Source organism: Eleutherodactylus coqui, chromosome 9, assembly GCF_035609145.1.
Source record: "Eleutherodactylus coqui strain aEleCoq1 chromosome 9, aEleCoq1.hap1, whole genome shotgun sequence".
NCBI classification, from domain to species: Eukaryota; Metazoa; Chordata; class Amphibia; order Anura; family Eleutherodactylidae; genus Eleutherodactylus; species Eleutherodactylus coqui.
The window spans coordinates 126,776,971-126,799,946 of record NC_089845.1 but is presented as its reverse complement, the minus strand read 5'-3'; the positions used below and the strand labels follow the sequence as shown (position 1 = coordinate 126,799,946).

The 22,976-nt window shown below is 45.6% G+C and overlaps 1 protein-coding gene across 2 annotated transcripts in view; it reads left to right on the top strand.

The window, feature by feature from the left end:
• The window catches only part of LRRCC1 (leucine rich repeat and coiled-coil centrosomal protein 1), an 82,508-nt gene that overhangs the window by 2,360 nt on the left and 57,172 nt on the right, over positions 1–22,976 (top strand). For both annotated transcript variants that reach the window (XM_066578485.1, XM_066578484.1), the window contains exons 2-4: positions 2,842–2,916; positions 4,167–4,372; positions 7,665–7,730. In XM_066578485.1, coding sequence (XP_066434582.1) covers positions 2,867–2,916; positions 4,167–4,372; positions 7,665–7,730 — 322 coding nt within the window. In that variant the 5' untranslated portion in view covers positions 2,842–2,866. The remainder of the gene's footprint in view (positions 1–2,841; positions 2,917–4,166; positions 4,373–7,664; positions 7,731–22,976) is intronic.

Here is a 22,976-nt window from a genome sequence, read left to right as displayed (position 1 = left end):
AGTAATGCGGTGTACTATCCTACCGCTCAAACAATCACATCTTCATGTTCCCTTCAGGAACTAAAAAGTGGTGCTTACAAAAAGTTTAAGAGTTTAACTTAGGCCAGTTTCACACGGGCGATTCTGATTTTTGAAAACGAAAAAAAGCGCGCCAAAAATCGTGTCAGCGATGCCTTTCCTTGAGAATAATCTCGCAGCGCTGCCGCCGGCAGTAAAGTCGCGCAAGTCAATAGAGGTTACTAATGTTAAAATCACATTGCACGCATCAACGAGGAGGCTCCATAGGAACATGGAAGATAAAAAAAATCGCGCATCGCAGAAAGAGCACACCACAATATTTTTTCCCCCGCAGCATCACATGAGTAAAAACATTGCTAATGTGAAGGAAACCATTGAAAAGCACGGGCCTCACAAACAATAAAATCTAATTTAAAAAAAAGGCATATTTTTTCTCACAAAAACCTATTTAAATAGATAATATACAAAGAGGAATTGGAAAGGCGGCACAGAATGATATTACTGCCTTTGTAACGACCCAAACAATGAAAAGGTTTTGTTACTTATCATGTACGGCGAACGACGTAAGCGTAATTTTAAAGAGTAGCGCCAGAACTGCCATTTTTCTTTTGGTTGCCTGCGCCAAATAAACACAATAAAAAGCAATCCAAAAGCCACGCGTGCCTCAAACTGGTGCAGTACAAACTACAACTCTGCCCACAAGGAACAAGATGTCTCACAGCTCCGCTGCGGGAAATATGGAGATGTTCTGGGACTTGGAATGCGGACAGGCAATGTGTTTTTATAGTAGAAAAGGTGTAAAAATAAATAATAATAATAATAAAACCTCTACATAAAGCAGGTATGGCAGTAATAATCCTGCTGATCCAGATAACAGACTCCTGAACGCTGTAAAACAGAACCCCAAAACAATGGCAGAATTTCTGGTGGATATACAAAAAAAACAAGCCTCACACAGCCCACCAGGAAAAAAAGCTTCCTGTACAGTCTTCATAGCAGCAACAGCCGACCTTAGAATCACCGCTGAAGAGGGGCGCGGCAAGTATGGCAGCACTGCTAGTGAGATAGGGTGTAGTCTCTGTTCCCCTGAATTAGGTTATGGCACTAAACTCGCTTACAAGGCAAACAATAGCCTTGTGCCTCCCCGATATAAGGGGACTGTGTCCCTATTGTTTCCGGGGAGGTTGAGGGAGGTGGGAGAGAATACTCACCTCTCTGCAGGTTGGACACTTACCCTTTCGACAAGGACGAAGTGGACTCTATAATTCCAGCAGTGTACACCCCTGTACTCGCCTGCCTTTAGCGAGGAAGGGAGTGTTCTGATAAAAGGGGAACGCTATAACTGATTAGCTTGATACCTGCAGGAGGGGTATAGCTAGTAGGAGGAGCTAACACTTTTCTACTTAGTTTCCGCCACCTAGTGGCAGCAGCTATAGGCCCCCTGTCCACAGGCATGACTTCGCCGGCAGTTTACTGTGTTGCTATGGAAAGCGCCGGCCCCATGTCATTGCAATTCTCCGCTCGCGGCCGGCAATTCGCAGCATTCTGCAAATTGCCCTGATTCTCCGCGGTCAGCCGATCTATCAGATTAGGCTGACTGGCGAAAATTGGTCTGCAGCCCCTGCTCCCGCAGCTGAGCTCCGCCCTGGGATACCACACCGCCCATGGACAGGGGGCCATACCCACGGTCTTCAGCTGTATTCCACAGTGAATGAGACGAGAAAGAGATTTTACGGAAAGTACACAAATCTTGTTATACCGCAAAAAAATGGATCTCAGACAGCTTTGTCGATGGAAAAATAAGACTAAGGATTTTTTTTTTCAAAAGTGGGGAGAAACCAAAAATTGAATAGAAAAATAGAGCCGCATCCTTGAGGCTAAATGGGTTAATTTACTTGAGCGTTTTTTGTTTTTTACCCTCAGAAGCAGTAGTGCAAGATAGGAAAGTACCAGCACATCCTGTCACCTGTGGGATCCAAAACAATATTATTGTTCTCACCTGTAAATGCAATGTTCATTGGAGTGGGATGCGGTTTTTATTTTAACTATTGGAAGTACAGGCAATTTGTTTTTGTTTTTTTGCAATACAAGTCAATGGCAACAGGCTGCTATAGGGTCCGCTTCCTGTTTCAGGTCTGTGTTCAATTTTTTTTATTTTATATCTGATAAAAAAGGTAATTTTAATAAGATACAAAGGGTACGTTGTTCACATGGCAGAATCTAATTCAGATTTTTTTCTGCCTCTAAAAACCACGGCAGAAATCCACAGCTGATCTGCGCTGCTGCTATGCCTTCTATACATTACACATGAAGAATACGTCAGATTCTGCACCCTGTCTGTAGTACACAGAGAAATAACATGATCATGGAGGACAAGAGAAGCACTGAGCAGTGTAGATGTGAATTTAGTAGCTGTAAGACAATAAATCACTACTAGCTGCAACAGCAATGTCTCTCTTCCTCTCTCCATAGACCTCTATGGGCAATATGAGTTATCGGCCTCATCCACTTCCTGTTATCTCTGTTGGTAGAGACAGATTTCACTTGACAGCAGGCAGCGGACAGCAAATTATAAGAAAGGGAGACCCCTGATGGCCAGCAGCTTAGAGAGATTTTTAAGCACAAAAATATCATTTTAGGTAAATAAGGTGATTTGTACTTTTGCTAGTTATCACCTAAGCACAAGTTGTTTGAAAAGTTAGTGAACACTAAAAAAAAAAGAGTTTTCCACCATTTTTCCGTAGAGGCATCCTCTTCAGTGCCGGCGTGTGACACAGCATCCTATATTTATAAATGTTTGTTAATGAAATGCTTTGTGCGTAGGATCTGGTCATCGCTCTGAGTAAAGATGGCAGACGGCGATCATGAATTGAGCTTGATGGATAATCAGATCACCAGGTAAGAGCTCCTCGCCTGCATCTTAACGAAGATGTCACTTAGGGCTTACTCAGACGAGCGTATATCGGTCGGGTTTCACGCCCGGCTGATATACGCTGACCCTCTCTGCAAGGGGAGGAGGTGGAACAGGCTGGGAGCTAATGCACTGAGCTCCCGCCCCCTCTCTGCCCTCGCTCCACCCCTCGCCACTGTTTGCAATGTTAGGGGGCGGGGCGGGCCCTGTCCCAACCCTCCCATTGCAATCAGTGAAGAGGGGGCGGGAACTCAGTACACTAGCTCCCGTCCCGCCTCCTACCCTTGCAGAGAGGGGCAGGGTATATCAGCCGGGCGTGAAAACCCAACCGATATACGCCCGTCTGAATAAGCCCTCACGCAGTATTCACACGGGTGATTTCCTTTGTGGGTTCTGTCCGATTCTGAGATGGAAGGGAAAGACCCCCGTTGTTTCAATGAGTTAATTCACACAAGCGTGTTTTCTCTGTGGCCGCTAGTCCAAGTTATACAAATCGCAGCATGTCTGAATTTTGTGCAATTCTTCTACAAGAATCATCCCCCCCATTATTTTCTGTTGGGGTGTAAAAAAACCATCGCAATTGTATGCTATGCAATTTGAATGTGATGCCTTTTACCGCATGTTACTATGGCGACCGCCTGACAAAAAGAACAAGGACGCACAGAGCTGAGAAAATTGCACAGAAAACAGTCCGTTTTTCACTGACCAAACTCGCACTCGCCCGTGTGAATATAGCCTTAAGGCCCATTTACATGTAACGATTATCACTCAAAATTCGTTCAAATGACCAAATTTGAGGGATAGTCGTTACATGTAAACACAGGCATCATTCACTTTTCATTTGAACGATGATTTTAAGGTTAACTGGAGATAAAGCAGTTTGCATTTATCTCCAGTAGACTGCATGCTGTCTTCTCTGCGGGGAGCCAGCTAATTACATTGTATTCTGCAGGCAGCCTGGACAAGAACAGTGCAGCTGCTCACACAGCTGGGCATGTGACTAATCACATGGGCTCTGCAGACAACTCCTGGGGAAGCTCATTTACATGCAAATGAAGATGATAAAGTGTTAATGGCAATTACTGGCCATTAACACTTTATGCAAATAGATCACAAAATCTTTAAATCATTCAGTCTTTTAAAGATTATCTTTTGCGTGTAAATGAGCCTTTAGACTTGCAATGAAGTCTAGTAAATCTGATTAACCATTTACTGATGTTACTTTTCATTCTCTTAGTTTGCTGGACATCACTTTGAGTGCTCACCTCCTGTCAGTCAATCTGCACTGCAATCGGATCTCCAGGATTGAAGGACTCTCCTACCTCCACAGATTACAGCACTTGGACTTGTCGTCCAATCTTATCTCCAAAATTGAAGGCCTGGACTCTCTAATAAGTCTGCAGAGCTTGAATCTGTCCTGTAATAGGCTCACAGCAGTAGAAGGTTAGTGCTTATAGCAGCTCTGTAGGGCTGTGTAAGATCTCTTAATGGGTGTGCTCACACATCGCTGATTTCCTGCTGGTTTTGGTGCAGATCTGCTGCAGATTTTACTCTTTCAATAGCATTAAAATGATGAAATCTGCTGCAGATCTGCAGCAAATCAACAATGTGAACGCACTCTATAGGGGTATTCCCATCTGAGACTTTCGTGGCACATCCACAGGATAGCAAACATACACATGATGTAGCAGCTCACTATCAGCGCCGTGAAATGTGTCTATATTGAATAAATTAAAAGTAAACTACAATACTGCTAAATGTACTATGAATGATTAGGAGGTCCTAGCACACATTTTAATTAAATTGTGAGTGCCCATCTACTGCCGATAAGGTGACTTCATCAGATGGGACCCTAACATTCAGACTGGCCACTCCCTGGGCACAAGGCCTACAAATTAACTAGGGCATGTAGGATCCAGGATAACTAAAATGCCTTGGACAAACGGGAGGGTGGGTGGGGGGTGAAGTGCACATTCAATATGGAGGCAGCTACACCTGCAAGTGTTTAATGCAAAGGAAATTAGACGGTACATCCAAAATAAAATATATAGGTGCTTGTTACATTAAAAGGCCACTCTGGTGATTTTTTTTTCTTCATTCATTATGTAGCTATTCCCCCAGTTTATATACGTTGACTAGTGTTACCTCTGTTAGTTATTCCTTTCCAACTGAAACTCCTGGCCTCTTTATCCTCAGATATCATGTGATCTCGAATCTGACCAGCTCAGATCTACTTGGGGTTATGTTGTCTGAAACTAGTCAGTTTCTCAGTCTGTGTCATGCTATTACATGATCCCTACCACAGAAACTGCCTACTTGGCGATACAGACACTCCTGTCACAGTTACTGATTATGATCACACAGCTCCTGTCACACAGTTATAATAGAGGAGATCACAGCTCCTCCTCCTGATTGTATAGTTATGGTCTGAAGCTTATTTAGGTGAATATAGAAGGTAATGACCATTAAACTGCCCCTTCCCCCAGAAGACAGAAATATTACAGCCTCTAGCTAAATCTGATGCACCATGGGATTGATATGAAAATGAAAACAAAAATCTCACCATCAAGATGGTGCATGATAAGCAATAGACAGGGGTCTGCACTGCATGGAAGTGGCTGCACACAGAGGAGACCTCCAGAGTGTGACAGGCAATCAAGTGAGGGGAGCAGGGATGGAAAAATGTGTTTCCGCTGCAGTGGCCCTTTAATGTGGCTGAAGGCAAATAACAGACATATAAATGATGTAAAACTAATAGCTGCCTTTTAGCTTTCTTCATAAAAGGGTTGGTTACAACTAAGAAAAGGTGAACTAATTGGTATGGGTCTTTTAATTGTCCAGCCAAAGTTTGGTGAAGTTGCTGTTATTTTTTTGTCCATTGCATTGGGGGGAAGGTGGGGGGCAGGTAGCCTAGCACCACAGGTATTGCTAATGCCAATAGGAGATAGACACGAAGTGAAAAGGGGATTAGCTCCTCCTACTAGCTATACCCTTCCTGCAGGCACCAAGCTAGCCAGGTTTAGTTAAGTATCTATAGGAGGCAGACTTCTCCTTCCATTGTTCTTCAGTTTTCTTTCTGACTATGGGAATGCAGGGCTGGCATCAGACTCTACCGCTTACCCCACCAAGGAGGGCGAGCAGACTGGTGTTAACCACTCTGTTGCCGGCCGGACCTCAGATGACAAGGAGGCAGGTCAATTTTTGTTTGGTCTGACCCACCAGACATGGTGCCCCTCACGTTGGAGCACTCCCTACCTTTCCAAAGGCAAGCAAGCATTGGGCGCACAATACTGTACACCTGGACATATATCCTTTGGGGCAGATAGGTTAGTATTTCGCCGCCATAGTAAGTGTCCCTACATTTTTCCTCTCCTTCCATTCATCACTACTATCCCCACCCTAGTTTTGCATCTTTGCAGATCAACCTAACTTTTTCAGTTATGCAGCTGGACTCCATCGCCGTTTTCCTCTTTTCTCCGGACCTTTTTTTTCACCATTTGCGGCACTTCAAATTTCCGCTCAGGAGTGGGTTTCATGGCATTTGTGGTGGCCACAATTCTACTAGAGATACAGTCGGGGGACAGCCATAAATGACTGCAGCGCTTACCAGGCCTCAGGCCTGACTCTAGGCCCCAGCTTCGGCCTAATATCTGGAACTTCTGGGAGGGTGGTCATTGAGAGAGGCAGGCTTCCTGCCCTGCCCAACAATCTGAGCTTACTGTGGCCTTGGGTGGGCTTCCAGTTCTTAGATTCTCCTCGGTCATTCCCCTTCTTAGCTCCAGAACTTTGTCCTCTGATTGGTTGCTGCCCTCCTCTCTTCACAAAACCTGCCCTCAAATCCTGTTGTTTTCTCATCTCTGCATCCACTTTCTTGCCGCGGTGTGCTGGGACCTGACTCATCAGCATTCAAGCTCTGCTCCCACACCAGCTCAGGACTGGGTAAGCACTGCCTGGCTGCTTGCTCAAGTTTACTCAACCAAATTGGATTTGGTTTGAGATTTGAGGGTATACCTCTTCCAAACATCGCCTTTCAGGCACTCTAATCTTTTTTTGTGATTCCAGATAGCCCGTGACATGGTCTGACGGCTTCTCTGCACACCCTTCTTTAAATTCTATTGAGTGCACACTTTTGCATCTGCTGATGCCTCTCTCGGTCAAAGAATCTTGCAGATGGCCATAAACTCACCACATGTATCCGATTCTTCTCTTCCCTACCCCTGAGGAACTGCTCTGGAAAGTCCAATGGTTCTAGGCATTGTTCCCTAATGAAACGGGCAGGAAAATAAGATTTTTCTCAGCTTTCATTGGGGACATGGCATCCACCCGAAACATTGTTAAAAATTGTCTACCTTTTTCCCATGTTCACGTTCTTTGCTGGAGGATTCTCTTTGGTGTTGCACAGGGTTCTGAGTTCTGTTACATTGTTTAAGGTTTATGGTTTTCACTTTAACTGTTGTTTAACCTTTTTTCATCCTCCTGCTTGTATACAAACTGGCTAGCTTGGTGCCTGCAGGAGGGGTATAGCTGGTAGGAGGAGCTCACCCTTTTTCTGCTTAGTGTCCACCTCCTAGTGCCAGCAGCTATACCCCTGGTCCTAGGCTGTGTCTCCCAATGAACGAGATGAGAAAGAGATTTTACGGGGATGTACAAAAACCTAATTTATGCAGCGTTTTCCTTGTTTTTAGTTATTTGCTAATAAAATCCTATTCTGATTCTTACAATCTGCTTTCTTCAGGGCTGCAGAACTTGTTAAATCTGAAGAAAGTGAACTTCTCCTATAATCGTATACATGACCTGAGCGGTAAGTGGATGTATAACCCCTGTTTCCTCATTTCCACAGTTAGACAATGAATTGCTAGTGAAGAGGTTTTATTAATGACCAGACATTTAGAGTGAGACATCATAATGCAGCCGATGGCTTTCTTGTCTCAGTTTGTGTAATGGATTGTGACAGTAACATCTTTATGATAATATCACTTTGTACACAATGAAGAACCGCAGATTGTTTTTTAAATTGGTTAACATATTAACATTTTGATTTATCGGCCTATGAAATCCGAGGCCGTCTGAACAGGAGTGGATGGATAAAGTCATATTCTGTTGTGTCAGTTCTCAATGTGAGATTTAGTTCTTGGTACGGATCGCCTCCTGAAAAAGGGGCCTGCATTTCTAGTAAAAAGAATCTGTCATAAAGAAAGCTCCCTTTATAGGCAACTCCATTCTCCTGTGATCCAGTAGTATTCATGAGGACAAGTTGTTCTCCTGCGACAAGAGCCTCTTTAGTGGCTAATGCATTGCAGATGTTCGGTAAAGTAGTATACTCTGAATGGCCCCTTTATTAGAGATACCCATCTACTAGTGCGATGGACCTCTTTTAGAACTGCAGCAGTTCGTTGTGGCATCCATCCACAGACTTGGGGGCATTCCTAGAAAACATTCCCCACACTATTACTCCAGCTCCACCAGCCTGAGCTGTTCATACCTGACAGGAAGGGGTCATCAATTCATGCTGCTTGTCCTAAATTCTAAATCTCCCATTAGCATGGTGCAAAAGAAATTTGTCCAGGCACCATTTTTTTCACTACTCAGTCATCCAATTTTTGTACTCTTTTGCCTACTGGAGTCTTGCTGTCTTTTTCTCTTAAACAGCAATGTTGGTGGAACTGTCTGCTGTTAGAGTACCCCTTTAAGCTTAGATTTGGTTAAAAGGTTATATTGATCTGAGTTCTGTCATGTGTCCAAATTAATGGTGATCATTCGAGAAAGAACAAGAGGCATCAGCTGCGTGACATCACCACTGTGCTCTTTCTAAAGAGCTCAGCCCAGTTTTTATAGTGCGAGCAAACAGAGTGTAGTGACCTATCGTGGTGGACCACCTTCCTGAACACACCATCCTAGTATAGGGATGAGGACGTAATGCCCAAACATGGTCTCTAGGGAATGTCCCGATCTCCCACTTCCAAAAATGGCTCAGTCAAGTCCATGCTGCTTTAAAAATGTTTAAAGTTGCATTAACCCATGATTGATAAGTGTAACAATCATCTTAATACTTTCACATAGCTCATCCATGCTATGGAACATTAAGTTGTGCATTCGGGTGCAGTTTGTTTAACTCTGCACCGCTTGTTCATCAGATCAATGCTTGACATCCTCCTCTGACCCCTTTTTTTGTTGACAAGCTGTTTATGTCCACAGGATCCCCTTTTGCTGGAAGTGTTTCATGAATCACGCCATCCTCTGTATACTCTCCACACCACCGGGGTCACTGGTCTAATTTCCATACAGGGAAGCTGTGATAGTAAAAGTGCTGGTCTCTAACAAAGGAGTCATTTAGTGTCGTTTACAACTAACATAGATCCATTGCAAATTACTGACAATTTTAACATATTGTAATATACCAGGTTATGTCTGGGTCACAAAGCATGTCTCCAAAGTCATGAGTATAGAAGTAGTTCCAAGTCTTAAAGGGGTATTTCCATCTTTGCTGAGATGGAAATCCACTGCTATGGTTACCCGCCACACGACTGGTAACTACGAAAACAGCCGAGTGCTTCAACGCAGCGCTGTTTGCGTAGCTTCTATTGAGATGAATTGGAGCTATGGAAACAGCGTAGCACAGCACACTACGCTGTTTCCGTAGCTTTTACTTTAATAAGAGCTATGCAAACAGCACTGCAATGAAGCACTCAACTGTTTCCGACAGGTGGTCGCAAACAGAGGACCGGATTTTTCCATCTTGGCCATGAAAAGGTGAGATGTGGGCAGCCATTTTCTATAGAAATTAATAGTATTTCCCAGGGAAACCCCATTGAATGACATATCTTCAGGATAGACCATCAATAGTTGATCCGTTGTGGTCCACTGCTCAGGACTCTGGTTAATTAGCTGATTTGGCACTCGTCAGTGCCACAATACACAGGGTACGGAGCGGAAGCTGCTGCTCCTTCCCCTGTGTAGTGAACGGCACTTGTAACTGCAGGTGCAGCTCCCATTAATTTTAATGATAGTAATACCTGCAATTACATGCACTGACCACTACTCAGAGGTCAGAGCAGCAGCTTCCGCTCCGTACCCTGTGTATTGTCCTGAGTGGCTGATAATAATGTAACAGTTTTCCAATGTGCTTTCTATATCAAATCCTTACCATTTTCAAGATCTCTGCTTGCAATCATTGACTGGGGGCTATCATTATTTACATCCCGGAAATAAAAATATACCCTAGTCATGTGATGGACACACAGGTAGAAGACTGAGTACAGTTATAGTACCAGGATAGATTTTTATCCACAGGGAGAAAGCAATAAAGGTCTCCACTGAATGATGGCAAGCAGAAATCTTAATCAACCCTTTAGGGACCAAGGTTTTTTGGTCCTAAAGAACCAGACCCTTTTTAGGGATTTTACCCATTACCCTTTTTATAATTTTCCAATATCGTTTTCACTGACTTTTCTTCTGTCTTTCAGTTTTATTGGGGGTAAAAAGCTAAAAAATGGTTTTTTTTATCATTGTTTATTTTTAAAATTAGTATATTTACACTAAAATAAAGTATAAGACTTGGTTCCTCATTTTCTTTCAGAAATTTTGATACATAATTTGTAAAGTTTGGGATTACAGGGCACGTATGGCGACGGTTTTGGTTGGAATCGGCAGTGGGTCATTTTTTTTATATAGTTTTATTTTATTCTATAATTTCTTTTTCTACTTATTTTTGTAACTCTTTTTATTTTATCCTCCATAACGTTATAAAAGACCTCTGGGGTCGTCCACATTATATTTCTCTTTTTATTTCATACTTTTTCACTGTAGCTGGGACATCCATAGGAGCCCCGTTACACGGAAAAACATCCCCTTGTAGTGACCATGGTCACTAACAGAGCTGATCAGGGTCTTGTAGGACCCTACAGCTCTGCTCTAACAGGGAGCATTCGGTGGTCACATGATTGCCGGGTCACATAGTGGAAGTAATACTTCTACTTTCATTCTTTTTAGTACACAGCGCTCATTGAGAGCTACGTACCCGAGAAAGGAGAAGGCAGAAGCGGTTAAAAACCACTTCTTCCTTCCCCTCCGGTTCCTCAGCTCCTGCTTGATTGTAAGAGCAAAGACATTAATCTCACACCATTCTTCTGTTATCGGCCCGGGATTAAAACCCAGAACCAAACGCAATATATTTACTGCACTTTGTCTTCAAGGGGTTAAATATAAGAAATTGAAGCAAAATATATTTAAGAACTGCGTAATGTTTCCTTATACAAATGAGACATTTGTTGAACCTGAAGTATCCCTTAAAGATTACATTCATTTTTCCATGTCAGTATTACATATGAGGACCATGTATTTCTTGGGAACACAGGAGCTACTCCCAGTCCAGCAGAGCAAGGCATTACCAATAGCGGAGTGCCATTACACAGGTGTCGGTGCAGCCTCCGAGATTTAATGTAGTGCCAATGAATATGCAGAATGTAATCAACAGTATAATCAAAAGCATTTGGAGCATTTGTTAAAGGGCTTTTCCAGCTCTAAGACATTTAATGGCCTATCCTCAGGGTAGTATAAGGAGAAAAGTTGGGGAGGGCATAGAGATGAGAGCAGAGTACGAAATACAAGTTGTGGGAGTGGAGTGGCTTGGATAGGGAAGCCAATTATAGGTGTTACCGGCCTACTACTGCTGGTTGACGTTAGTATGACCTTTGGTCCAAGTATGGTGCAGTGAAAGCGGATATAAACACTATGGGTCTGGCGCAACCTGTCGGCCAGATAGTCACAGAAAGTGAAAAAATGTTGTAGTTGAATCGAAACTCTGCTCTTTTATAAAATAGTTATTCAAAGTGACACATTTTGAGGCAGAAACTTCATCAGACAGCTAGATACAATTTTATGGCTGTGACTCTTTTTCTCATACCAGTGCTCCAGATGGTGACCCAAATGGTCGCCAATGCAACCAACATTTTGCAAATGGCGACAACATTTTTCAGTTTTGTTGTCTTTTGCCACCAGCACTGACTAAAGAAGAGTCACACTCACAGACTGAGCACCGTCTCCCACCAATGACAACAGCGCAGAAAGGGAGAGTCGGGTAAATATAAAAAGTTAATTCCTGGACTCCTCCTTCCCTGTCCTATAAATACCATAAATTAGTTTATAGTGCTTATACATAGTAACATAGTAACATAGTATGTAAGGCCGAATGAAGACATTGTCCATCTAGTCCAGCCTGTCTATCCTACTGTGTTGATCCAGAGGAAGGCAAAAAACCCCAAGGCCAGAAGCCAATTAGCCCTTTTGGGGGAAAAATTCCTTCCTGACTCCCTAATGGCAATCAGACTGTTCCCTGGATCAACCCCTAATAGTTCCTACCTGCCTGTATACCAGGATTGACCCTTAACCTAATATTTATATCCTGTAATATCCTTCTTCTCCAGAAAGACATCAAGTCCCCTTTTAAACTCCTCTATCGATTTTGCCATCACCACTTCCTCCGGTAGAGAGTTCCACAGTCTAACTGCTCTTACAGTAAAGAACCCCTTTCTATGTTGGTGATGAAACCTACTTTCCTCTAATCGTAGCGGATGTCCTCTTGTTACCTTTGTGGTCCTGGGTGTAAACAGATCACGGGAGAGATCCATGTGTTGTCCCCTCATGTACTTATACATGGTTATTTGGTCACCTCTTAACCTTCTTTTTTCTAGAGTAAATAGTCCCAATTTGGATAGCCTCTCTGGGTATTCCAGTCCCGTCATTCCATGTATTAGTTTAGTTGCCCTTCTTTGAACCCCTTCAAGCACTGTAACATCTTTCCTGAGCACCGGTGTCCAGAATTGTACGCAGTATTCCATGTGAGGCCTGACATGTGCCTTATATAATGGAAGGATAATGTTCTCGTCCATCGCCCCTATACCTCTTTTAATGCACCCCAAGACTTTATTTGCCTTTGCAGCAGCTGACTGGCATTGGTTACTCCAGTTTAGTCTATTATCCACTAATACCCCCAGATCCTTTTCCATATCACTTTTCCCTAGCAATACCCCATTCAGTGTATATTGGTGACATCCGTTTCTCCTGCCCATGTGCATAGTCTTACATTTTTCAACATTGAACTTCATTTGCCATTTTTCTGCCCAAGCCCCCAGCTTATCCAGGTCCGTTTGTAGCCGCACATTGTCCTCCGTTGCATTAATTATATTGTATAATTTTGTGTCATCTGCAAATATTGATATTTTGCTGTGCAGCCCCTCTATCAGGTCATTGATAAATATGTTGAACAGAGTGGGGCCTAATACTGAACCCTGTGGCACCCCGCTAGCGACTGTGGTCCAATCAGAGTACGAACCATTTATTACCACCCTCTGCTTTCTATCGTTTAGCCAATTTTTTACCCACTTACACACGTTTTCGCCCAGTCCGAGCTGCCTCATTTTGTATATTAGCCTATTATGTGGCACGGTGTCAAAGGCTTTAGAGAAGTCCAGATATACAAGATCAATAGATTCTCCCTGGTCCAGCTTAGAGCTTACTTCATCGTAGAAACTGATCAGATTTGTCTGACATGAGCGACCCTTCATGAATCCATGCTGGTGAGGAGTTATTCCTTTAATCTCCTTGAGGTACTCATCGATGGCGTCTCTCAGAATCCCCTCGAAAATTTTTCCCGTTACTGAAGTGAGACTTACTGGCCTGTAGTTACCAGGCTCACTTTTGCTCCCTTTTTTGTAAATTGGAACCACGTTGGCAATGCGCCAGTCCAATGGTACTACTCCGGTCTTGATAGTGTCTAGAAATATTAGGTATAGCGGCCTAGCTATCTCGTCACTTAGTTCCTTTAGTATCCTTGGGTGTAATCCATCTGGGCCCGGTGATTTATCAATTTTAGTTTTCTTTAGATGCTTCCGCACCTCCTCCTGCGTTAGGTATGAGATATTTTGTGAGGGGTTCATTTTATTCCCCTGCATCTCGTGTGGCATTTCCTTTTCTTTGGTGAACACACTTGAGAAGAAGCTGTTTAGTAGATTTGCTTTCCCTTCGTCATCATCAATGATTTCTCCTGCATTGTTTTTTAAAGGGCCAGCGCTCTCCCTGCAAATCCTTTTGCTGTTTATGTAGTTGAAAAATAGCTTCGGGTTGTTTCTGCTCTCTTTTGCGATCCGTCTTTCTGCTTCCTCCTTGGCAGTTTTTTTTAACTTTATTTTCTTTATTAAGGAAAATTTGAACAGTACATAATAAAATCATATGGTAAACAAACTCGGTATTACAAATAGTACATGCTGTGTTGTAACTTGCTTGAACGTAATAACATAACATTTTCCTTGTACATTTTTTCTTTTGGGTTGCGATAAACTTAAACAATTAAACTCGAACCGTCTATGCCTATTGGATGAGTTCTTTATGAGATGGAACTCTGCGTTTGCTATTTGCTTAGTAAATGGGGGCACAGGAGAGCGAATGGGGGGGGGATGGAAAGAGGGAACATGAGTCTGGGAGTTCATTCTACAGATAAAGTGGAATTGGCATCCAGCCAGATATCCCATATTTTTTGAAATTTGTTTGGGCAGCCTCTGTTTTGGTAAATAATTTTTTCGTAGGAGATTACTGTGTTCACCGACCGAACCCAACATGAGATCGTAGGGATTCCCGCAGCCATCCAATAAGTAGCTATTGTTTTACGCGCCAAGAATAAGGTCTTCTGTAGGAAGGTGCGGGTGTGGTATGGCCATTCCTCTTCCTCCAATAGGCCAAATAGGATCGTCTTAGGGTCCATCTCAATATTAAGAGGGGATGGTAGTAGTGAGTGTATGAAGGATACAATCTCAGACCAGAATCCATTTACCAGGGGGCAGTCCCAAATCAAATGCCAGAAATTAGCTTCTGGCTGACGGCATCTATGGCAGGAGTTTGAGGAAGAGTTGCCCATTTTATATAGACGGCTGGGTGTGAGGTATGCTTGGTGGATAATATATAGCTGGATCAGTTTATTGTTGACTGCAGGGGAAACTGAGAGATGGGATTCGGATATATCTGTCCAGTCCTCCGGCGTTAAGGACGGAATGGCTGTCTTCCATCTATCGTAGGCTGAGGGCGGGTTATGGTCGGTTTTGGCTGAAAGGAGGTGCGTGTAGAGCACCGAGATTAGGCCCTTGGGTCCCTGGGATCTGAGGATACCAATTGTGGGGTATTTGGATATGTTTGTGGAGGTAGGTGGGAATTGGGAGTTCAGGGCGTGCCGCAACTGAAAGTATCTAAATAGCTGAAGTTGTGGGGACTGTGTTTTTTCCCGCAATTGGTTAAATGTGAGGAGACTCCCGTCTGTATATACGTCTCCCACCGACACCACTCCAAAAGACCTCCAATATTGAGGGTCTGGGACTGACTGGAGGGCTTTAAGGCCGGGGTTGTTCCATAAGGGAAGTTCGCACATTACTCCTTTGTACTGTTGGATGGCCTTAGCCTCCCTCCACACCTTTAAAGCTAGTTTGTGAAGTGGCAGTATATCGGGAGGGTTGGTATGTTCTGGGAATTCCAGGAAATTTAAAAGGTTGTTAACCTTTACTTGTTTTGCCAGGTATTGGTCAGCGATGGGCATTTCCCGCTCTAGGAACCAGCTCCGGACGTTGCGTAGCTGTCCGGCTAGGTAATATACGTGCAGGTCTGGGAGCGCCATTCCAGCCCGCTCCTTCGGTCTTTGTAGGGTCGAAAGACTAAGCTTGGATCGTGTGGAGTTCCAAATGAAAGATGTAGTGAAGGAATTGAGGGCTTGAAAGATGCGTTTGGGTACAACTATTGGCATATGTTGTAGTATATACAGGCATTTAGGTTGAATCGCCATCTTTATCAGGTTTATACGGCCAGCTACCGAAAGCGGTAATTTGGCCCATCGCTCTAGTTTATTTTTGACATTCCCGAGCAGTGGGTCGATATTATCTTTTATGGCGTTGTTTGGATTTCGGGACATATATATTCCTAAGTATTTGAAAGTGGAAACCACGGCTAGGTTATATCTGGCGACACAAGGGTCTATTATTGGGTCGAGATTTGTATATAGAATTGTGGACTTGGGCCAGTTGACATGTAGACCCGATAAGTAGGAAAATTTGTCAATTTGGGTCATAGCGTGGGAGAAGGAGGTTATAGGGTCTGACAAAAATAGGATTGTATCATCCGCATATAAGCCCACTTTACTTTCAAGGCCCGCCCATTTAATGCCAGTTACTTCAGGGGTGCTTCTCAACCGGATTGCCATGGCTTCAATGGCTATGGCAAATAGTGCCGGGGACAGCGGGCAGCCCTGACGGGTGCCTCTTGCGAGGCGGAACTCGGTGGATGGAATGCCGTTTATTATTACATTGGCGCTTGGCGATTTGTAAATGGTTTTAACCCATTGTAAGAATTTGGGGCCAAACCCGAAGCGAACCAGGCAGGCCTCGAGGAAAGTCCACTCCAGCGAATCGAAGGCCTTCATTATGTCTAATGAGACCAATGCCCAGGGCATGTTAAACTGTTTGCCCAGTTGAATTGCTGTCTGTACTCTCCGTATGTTGATTGTTGTGGACTTTCCTGGCATAAAGCCGGTCTGGTCAGGGTGTATAATAGATAGGATTACTTGATTTAGTCTTGTGGCCAGGAGTTTTGTTAGGATTTTGTAATCGACATTTACCAGGGATATGGGTCGGTATGAGCTACAGTCTGTGGGATCTTTGTCTGGTTTCAAAATGACTATAATAGATGCTCCGTAGAACGAGGGCGGAAGGGATTGGTCTAATTGGGCCTGTTGTAATGTTTCTAGTAGCAGCGGGGCCAGTTGTTCGTCATATTTCCGGTACATTTCAATCGGGAGGCCGTCCGGGCCTGGAGCTTTATTAGGTGCCATGTCTCGGATTGTCTGCCGTATTTCGTCTAGGGTGATTGGGGCCTCCAGGAACTCCACCTGTTCTTCGGACAATGTTGGAAAGGTTAGGTCACTCAGATAGTCTAGGATATCTGCCTTTGTAAAATTTGTGGGTGAGCTATATAGGTTAGCGTAGTATTCTTTAAAACGATTTGTAATGGCTGGGGCGTCAGTCAGCTCCGCACCATTTTGATCTTTTATCTTAAGGATTGTGTTTAGGTGTTTCTCGTGTTTAATCAGATTGGCTAACAAATGGCTGGATTGGTTGCCTAGTTCGAAGTAATATTGCTTCGCAAAGAATAATTTACGTTTGGCCTTAACGTGAACTTGGTGTTTGTAGAGGCGGGAACAACTGAGCCATGCTTCTTTGTTAGAGTCCGTGGGGTTATCAGTATAGGTCTTTTCTGCCTCGAGTGTCTTGCTTTCTATCTCTCTGTCCGCCTGGGCTGTCGTTTGTTTGATATATGTAATGGCTGATTTAAGGAACCCCCGAAGGTATGCTTTAAGGGTATCCCATCTCAGGGCCGGGTGGGTATTGTTATTATGGATATCTAAGAAGAGGGATATATGGAACGGAGTTTGGTCGTCTGGGCCCAACAATTTAAGCCAAAACGGGTGTAGTTTCCAGGTAGGCAAAATTTTGAGTTGGGGAAATTTCAGTGTTAGAAGTATCGGACTGTGGTCCGATATTCCCCGCGGACAATATGTTACATCTGAAAGATACACCGCCACTTCCGCGGAACTGAATATATAGTCAATTCTCGAGAGGGAGTTCTGGCCAGGGGAGTGGCAGGTATACTCCAGGGTGTCGGGATGATGTAGCCGCCAGAGGTCGACCCAACCCACGCTCTCGGTTATCTGCCGGAGGGAGGAGTTAGTGCTTGTATTTGTGTTAGCTAGGGCATAGAATTTGTCTTTGGTCGGGTCCATTACTAGATTAAAGTCTCCCATACAAAGTACTCCTACTGAGGGGTATTGGTGTGCGAAGGACACAGCCGTCTGAAGGAGGGAGAGGTTATTGTGTGGTGGATTATAAATACATAAGATGACATATGGTTTGGAATCTATTTCTGCATACACAAATATTGATCTACCCTCCGGGTCTTTACGGACATTAATAGGGTTCCATCTTATGGATCTGTGTATAAGCAATGTAACGCCTCTGGAAGAGGGGGTGTGAAAGGAGTGGGCCGCCCACTGTACCCACGGCTTCTTAAGGGTGTCGGCTCTGTCCCTGGTGAGGTGGGTCTCCTGCAAACACACGATATGGGGGTTTGTTTGTTTAATAAAGGAGAAGACTTTCCTGCGCTTAAGGGCTGTGCCGAGACCACGTACATTCCAGCTAAGATATTTTAAAGACATTGGTATCGGTGTAAATATAGGTCTCAATCGGCGCCCCTATAATTGGGGGAGGACGGGGGGAAGGGCTTTGCGAGTACAGAGCAGTGGGGGTCATTGGCATAGACAGTTCAAAACATATAACAACAATTGTCTCATAACAGTTTAAACCATTGGTTATTAGCATCCTGTCTGAATATAAACGTAGGAACCCTAAATTAGGGTTCCGGTAAATCTAAAGACAGGAGTCGATGAAAACCTTAAGCTACAAACTATCTGTAGGTAGCTGATCTTACTGGGGGGGAAAGGGTCCCAGTGGCCTATGGGTGGCTGGCTTTGTCTGGTGGACTTGGATTATTAAATTAAAGTAACGTTGAGACACGGGAGGTCCCGGGCTACAGGTCCGCGGCATGGACGGCCGGCACACCACCAGTAGGTCAGGGGAATAGTAAGCTTCTCAGCCACATTTCAACTCAGTATACATATTTATACATGTTATGAATTGGCGCCTCTTGGTGATGCCGGATGCATTTCGAGCCACTCCAGAGCTTCAGTAGGAGAGTGTAAAAAAATTACTTTTCCCTCTGCGGCAATGCGCAGACGGGCTGGGTATGCCATTGAATAGGGGATATTTCTGTCCCTAAATTTCTTTTTAACCTCCATAAAGGTAGCTCTTTGTTTTTGCAAGTCCGCAGAAAAGTCAGGAAAGATAGATATCACTGAGTTGTTGTGCTTGAGTGGGCCTTTTATTCTGGCTTGACGTAGGGCAGCGTCACGATCCCTGCAGTTAAGAATTCTTGCTAGAAACGGACGTGGGGGTGCGCCCGGCTGTGGTGGTTTCGCCGGGACGCGATGAGCCCTCTCCACGGCAAAGTGGGCAGAAAAGGTGTCTTCACCCAACAATGATTTTAGCCAATTTTCCGCAAAGAGTTCTGGTTGTGAGCCTTCTGTCTTCTCAGGTAGGCCGATTATGCGTAAATTATTGCGGCGCGCCCTATTTTCAAGATCATCGGTTTTTGCTTGACAATATTCCGCTGTTCTCATGGCTTTCTTGACTGTTGCGGGGATTGGACGCAGGGAGTCCTCCACATTCGAAATGCGGTCCTCCATCTCCCTCACCCTGCCGCGCATATTTTGTAGATCTTGTCTCAGGAGGACTACGTCTGATTTGACCTCTTCTATCTTATCTGTAAGGGCGGACTTGCAGGTGTTAATTGCCTCCAGGAGTTGACGCATTGTAGGTTCCAGTGGCTGCCCAGATGCATCTTCGGTTTCTTTTGTTTGAGCGGGTCGCGTCACTCGAGGGGTATGCTCCGGAGTTTCGGTGCGTGAAAATTCTTTCAGTCTCTCTGCCGCAGGGCCGCTTTTTGCGCGCGTGCCCATGTTCACAGGCAGTTATTTAACGTGTTTGACTGAAAGCGTAAGCGGTTTCTTTGGTGATGTGAACGTGTGAGTATTTCTAAAGAAGATTACTTGCTTATGGGGCTGGTTAGTCGATCCAGTAGCTTGTGAGGGTTCTAATAGAGAGTTTAGATTGTTATTATCTCCGGGGGCCTCACCGTCACAGAGTCTCGATCGTCTTCCGGAGTTTAGCGTACTGGTGAGATGAGTTATCAATATAGGGAGATATTATTTTATTTTGGGCTCCGGTCAGTTCAGGTAGCTCAGCCGGATAGTCGTCGGGTCTTAGCGGCCTCCTCTGTAGCGGTTAGGGGGTCTCAACAGAGCCGCAGAGGGGAGAGTCAGAGTGAGGAGGTACTTTATGGTTTGCTGGCTCAAGTCCAAATTAGTTCGGAGGGGATGGGGTTTCCCCGTCCGGGCTTCTCCTCTCCAGGCGCTTGGCGTCTAGCTCGGCGGCGTGCCGCTGCTAGGTGTTGTCCCCCGACCTTTGTCCTCACTTACGATTTTGTCGCCGGCTCCGCTGGGCCGGATAACGGTCGGCAGGTCGTCTTGCCCCCGGCGTCCAGCCGGGTGTGGTGAGTTGCGTTCACTGCGGTGGTGAAAGTGCCGGGCGGTTAGACGAGTCTCGGCTCTCGACAGCTCCGCGGCAGACGAACCGCGGCAGGGGAATCGAGAATTCTGTCTCTCCGCGGCAGCAAGGGGGCTCTGTTTCGCCGAACAGCCGGGAGCAGCGCGCCCCCAGGGATCGTCAAGCCCAGTAACAGGCGCCGGGACCGCCCAGACGGCTGTTCCACCAGGCCCAGTGCGTTGTGTCTTCGCGGCAGCGGAGGAGAAGGCGCCAGCCGGTCAGTCAGGTCGTTCAAACCGTCAGCCCACGGCCCTCCGTGGATTCCGTGACGGCCGGGTTGACTCAGGTGGCAAGTAGGTGACGCAGTCGGGTGCTGGAGATCTCAGTCCCTCGGGAGGTGTCCGGTCTCCGGGCCGCCGGCCGCTCAGGAGCGCAGGGGTTAATGTTCATTCAGTCCCCAGCAGTGCGTACCGGGAGGCAAGGAAGCCGCTCGCGCCCCCCCCCCCCCCCCCCCCCCCCCCCCCCCGCGTTCGGGCTTAGGTTTTCAGCGGAGGTACTCTCCGCGGCGGCAGGGAGGGGGCACGGGAGGAAGCTCGGAGGCAGCTGCTCCCCAAGACACAGCAGCGCCTGTCTCCCTGCAGCGCCCAGCCGGGGCGGCGAGCGCCCGACCCGCGGGGAAGGAGGGGAGGGGGATTTGCAGCAGGAGAAGGAGATCGCTTGTGTCTCCTCCGCGGTCGGGCTGAGGCACCCCGGCGGCGGCGCCCACAGCGGCGGCAGGAGGGGCAAATCCGGGAGGAGATTCGGAGGTGGCTGCTCTGCAAAGCGAAGGATCGCTCGTCCTCTTGCGGCGCCCAGTCGGGACGGTAAGTGTGTTCGCCCCGCGGGAGGGGGGGAGGGGGGCTCCAGGCGGCCGCCCGGACGGCCGGGGCCGACGGTTCAGTTCCGCAAGTGTCGGCTTGTTTTTCGGAGGGAGAGGAGGAGGGCAGCTCTGTTTTTCAGAACGGTGCTCGGCGGGGTAAGTCTCCGGCGCTGCCACTTTGGACGTCGGCAGCGGCGGGAAGCAGACAGGGCGTTGGCGCGGTCTCACCTCCGGGCCGGTCCACGCCGCTCCACAGCACGCTCGGCGGGTCTAATTGGTCCCGGTTCCGTCCCAGCCTCTTGCGGCAGGTTTTAGAGGACTTTTTTTGTCCTATTACGGCACCCTAAGGTCAGGATTCTGCAGGATTAGCTTTTCCCCTGGGGAGCACCTCTCAAGTGCGACTTGCCATGTTGGTCGCTGGCCACGCCCCCCCTCCTTGGCAGTTTTGATCGTATCTTTGCATATTTTGTTTTTTTCCCTGTATGATTTTAGGGTTTCTTCGCTGCCTTCTTGCTTTAGTAGTTTGAACGCTTTCTTCTTTTCGTTTATTGCCCCTCGTACCGTCTTGTCGAGCCACATTGGTTTCCTTTTAGCTGAGTTTCTTTTATTTTTAAAGGGAATGAACTGCTCACATGAGGCGATTAGGATCCTTTTGAACTTTTCCCATTTTTCCTCCGTACTGATATTTTTGAGGATGTTGTCCCAATTAATGTTACCGATAGTAGTTCTAAGCTCATCAAATTTTGCTTTACTAAAGTTTAGTTTCTTTGTCGCTCCCTGATGTGGCTTCCTATTGATTGACAGCTGGAAGTTGATTATATTGTGGTCGCTGTTCCCCAAGTGCCCCTCAACCTGCACCCCCTTTATACGTTCCGGTTTGTTAGTTAGTACTAGGTCCAGAATGGCCCTCCCTCTTGTTGGTTCCTGCACAAGTTGGTTCAGGTAATTGTCTTTAATTACTCTCAAGAACTTATCACCCCTGTGAGATTTGCAGGTTTCGTTCTCCCATGTTATATCTGGGTAATTAAAGTCCCCCATGATAATTACTTCGTTTCGTTTTGACACCTCTTCTATCTGCCTTAGTAGTAAGTCTTCAGTTTCTTCTGTTGCTTTTGGTGGTCGATAGAAGACCCCTATCAGGATTTTGTTATTTTTTCCTCCCTGTATTTCTACCCACAGAGATTCCACCTGTTCGTCTCCTACCCCTATATCCTCCCGTAGCCTCGGCTTCAAGTTCGATTTGACGTACAGACATACCCCTCCCCCTTTCTGGTTCCTTCGGTCTCTTCTGAAGAGATTGTACCCCTGCAAATTCACCGCCCAATCGCACTTATCATCAAGCCATGTTTCAGTAATTCCGACTATGTCATAACTTTCATCAGTCATTCTTGCTTCAAGCTCGCCCACTTTAGGACAGTATGACATCAGGGCCCGTCCATTTGTCTATTTTAATCATTTTAAGACTGCTCTGCACGTCTTCCTGGGTTAGACTGGTGATATTTAATGGAGAGTTTACTTTATCACTCTGCAATTCACCTGTCCTTTCATTTTCCTGAGTGAAAAAACCTAAAAGTGTACCCATCAGTTGCAGCTTAAGCATGGGTCTACAATACAAGGTGGGCCATGGAAAAGTAGCCTGCCTCCAAGCTTGGCACCACTCTCTTTGGAGGAGGAAGTAGCCCTTTCAAAAGTTTATATAAAGAAAAAAATAGCTGCACTATGATTGGTTGCTATTGGCAACAAAGACAGATTTTCTTTTAGCTTTCATAAATCTGTCCCATGTTGTTCTTCCTGCAGCAATGAATAGTAATTGTGGAAGGCTGTGTGCGAAGTGGATCCGATATAAAAATGCAATAGGACAAGTATCCAGCAGGTGGTTTGGGACCTAAATTTTGTATTCAGAGCTCGGCAGAAATGGCGCCAAACTACGTCTTTTGCAAACATGAAGAAGCTAAGGTGTCCATCAGTCTGGACATCTGAAGTCGTCCATGACATTCAGCAA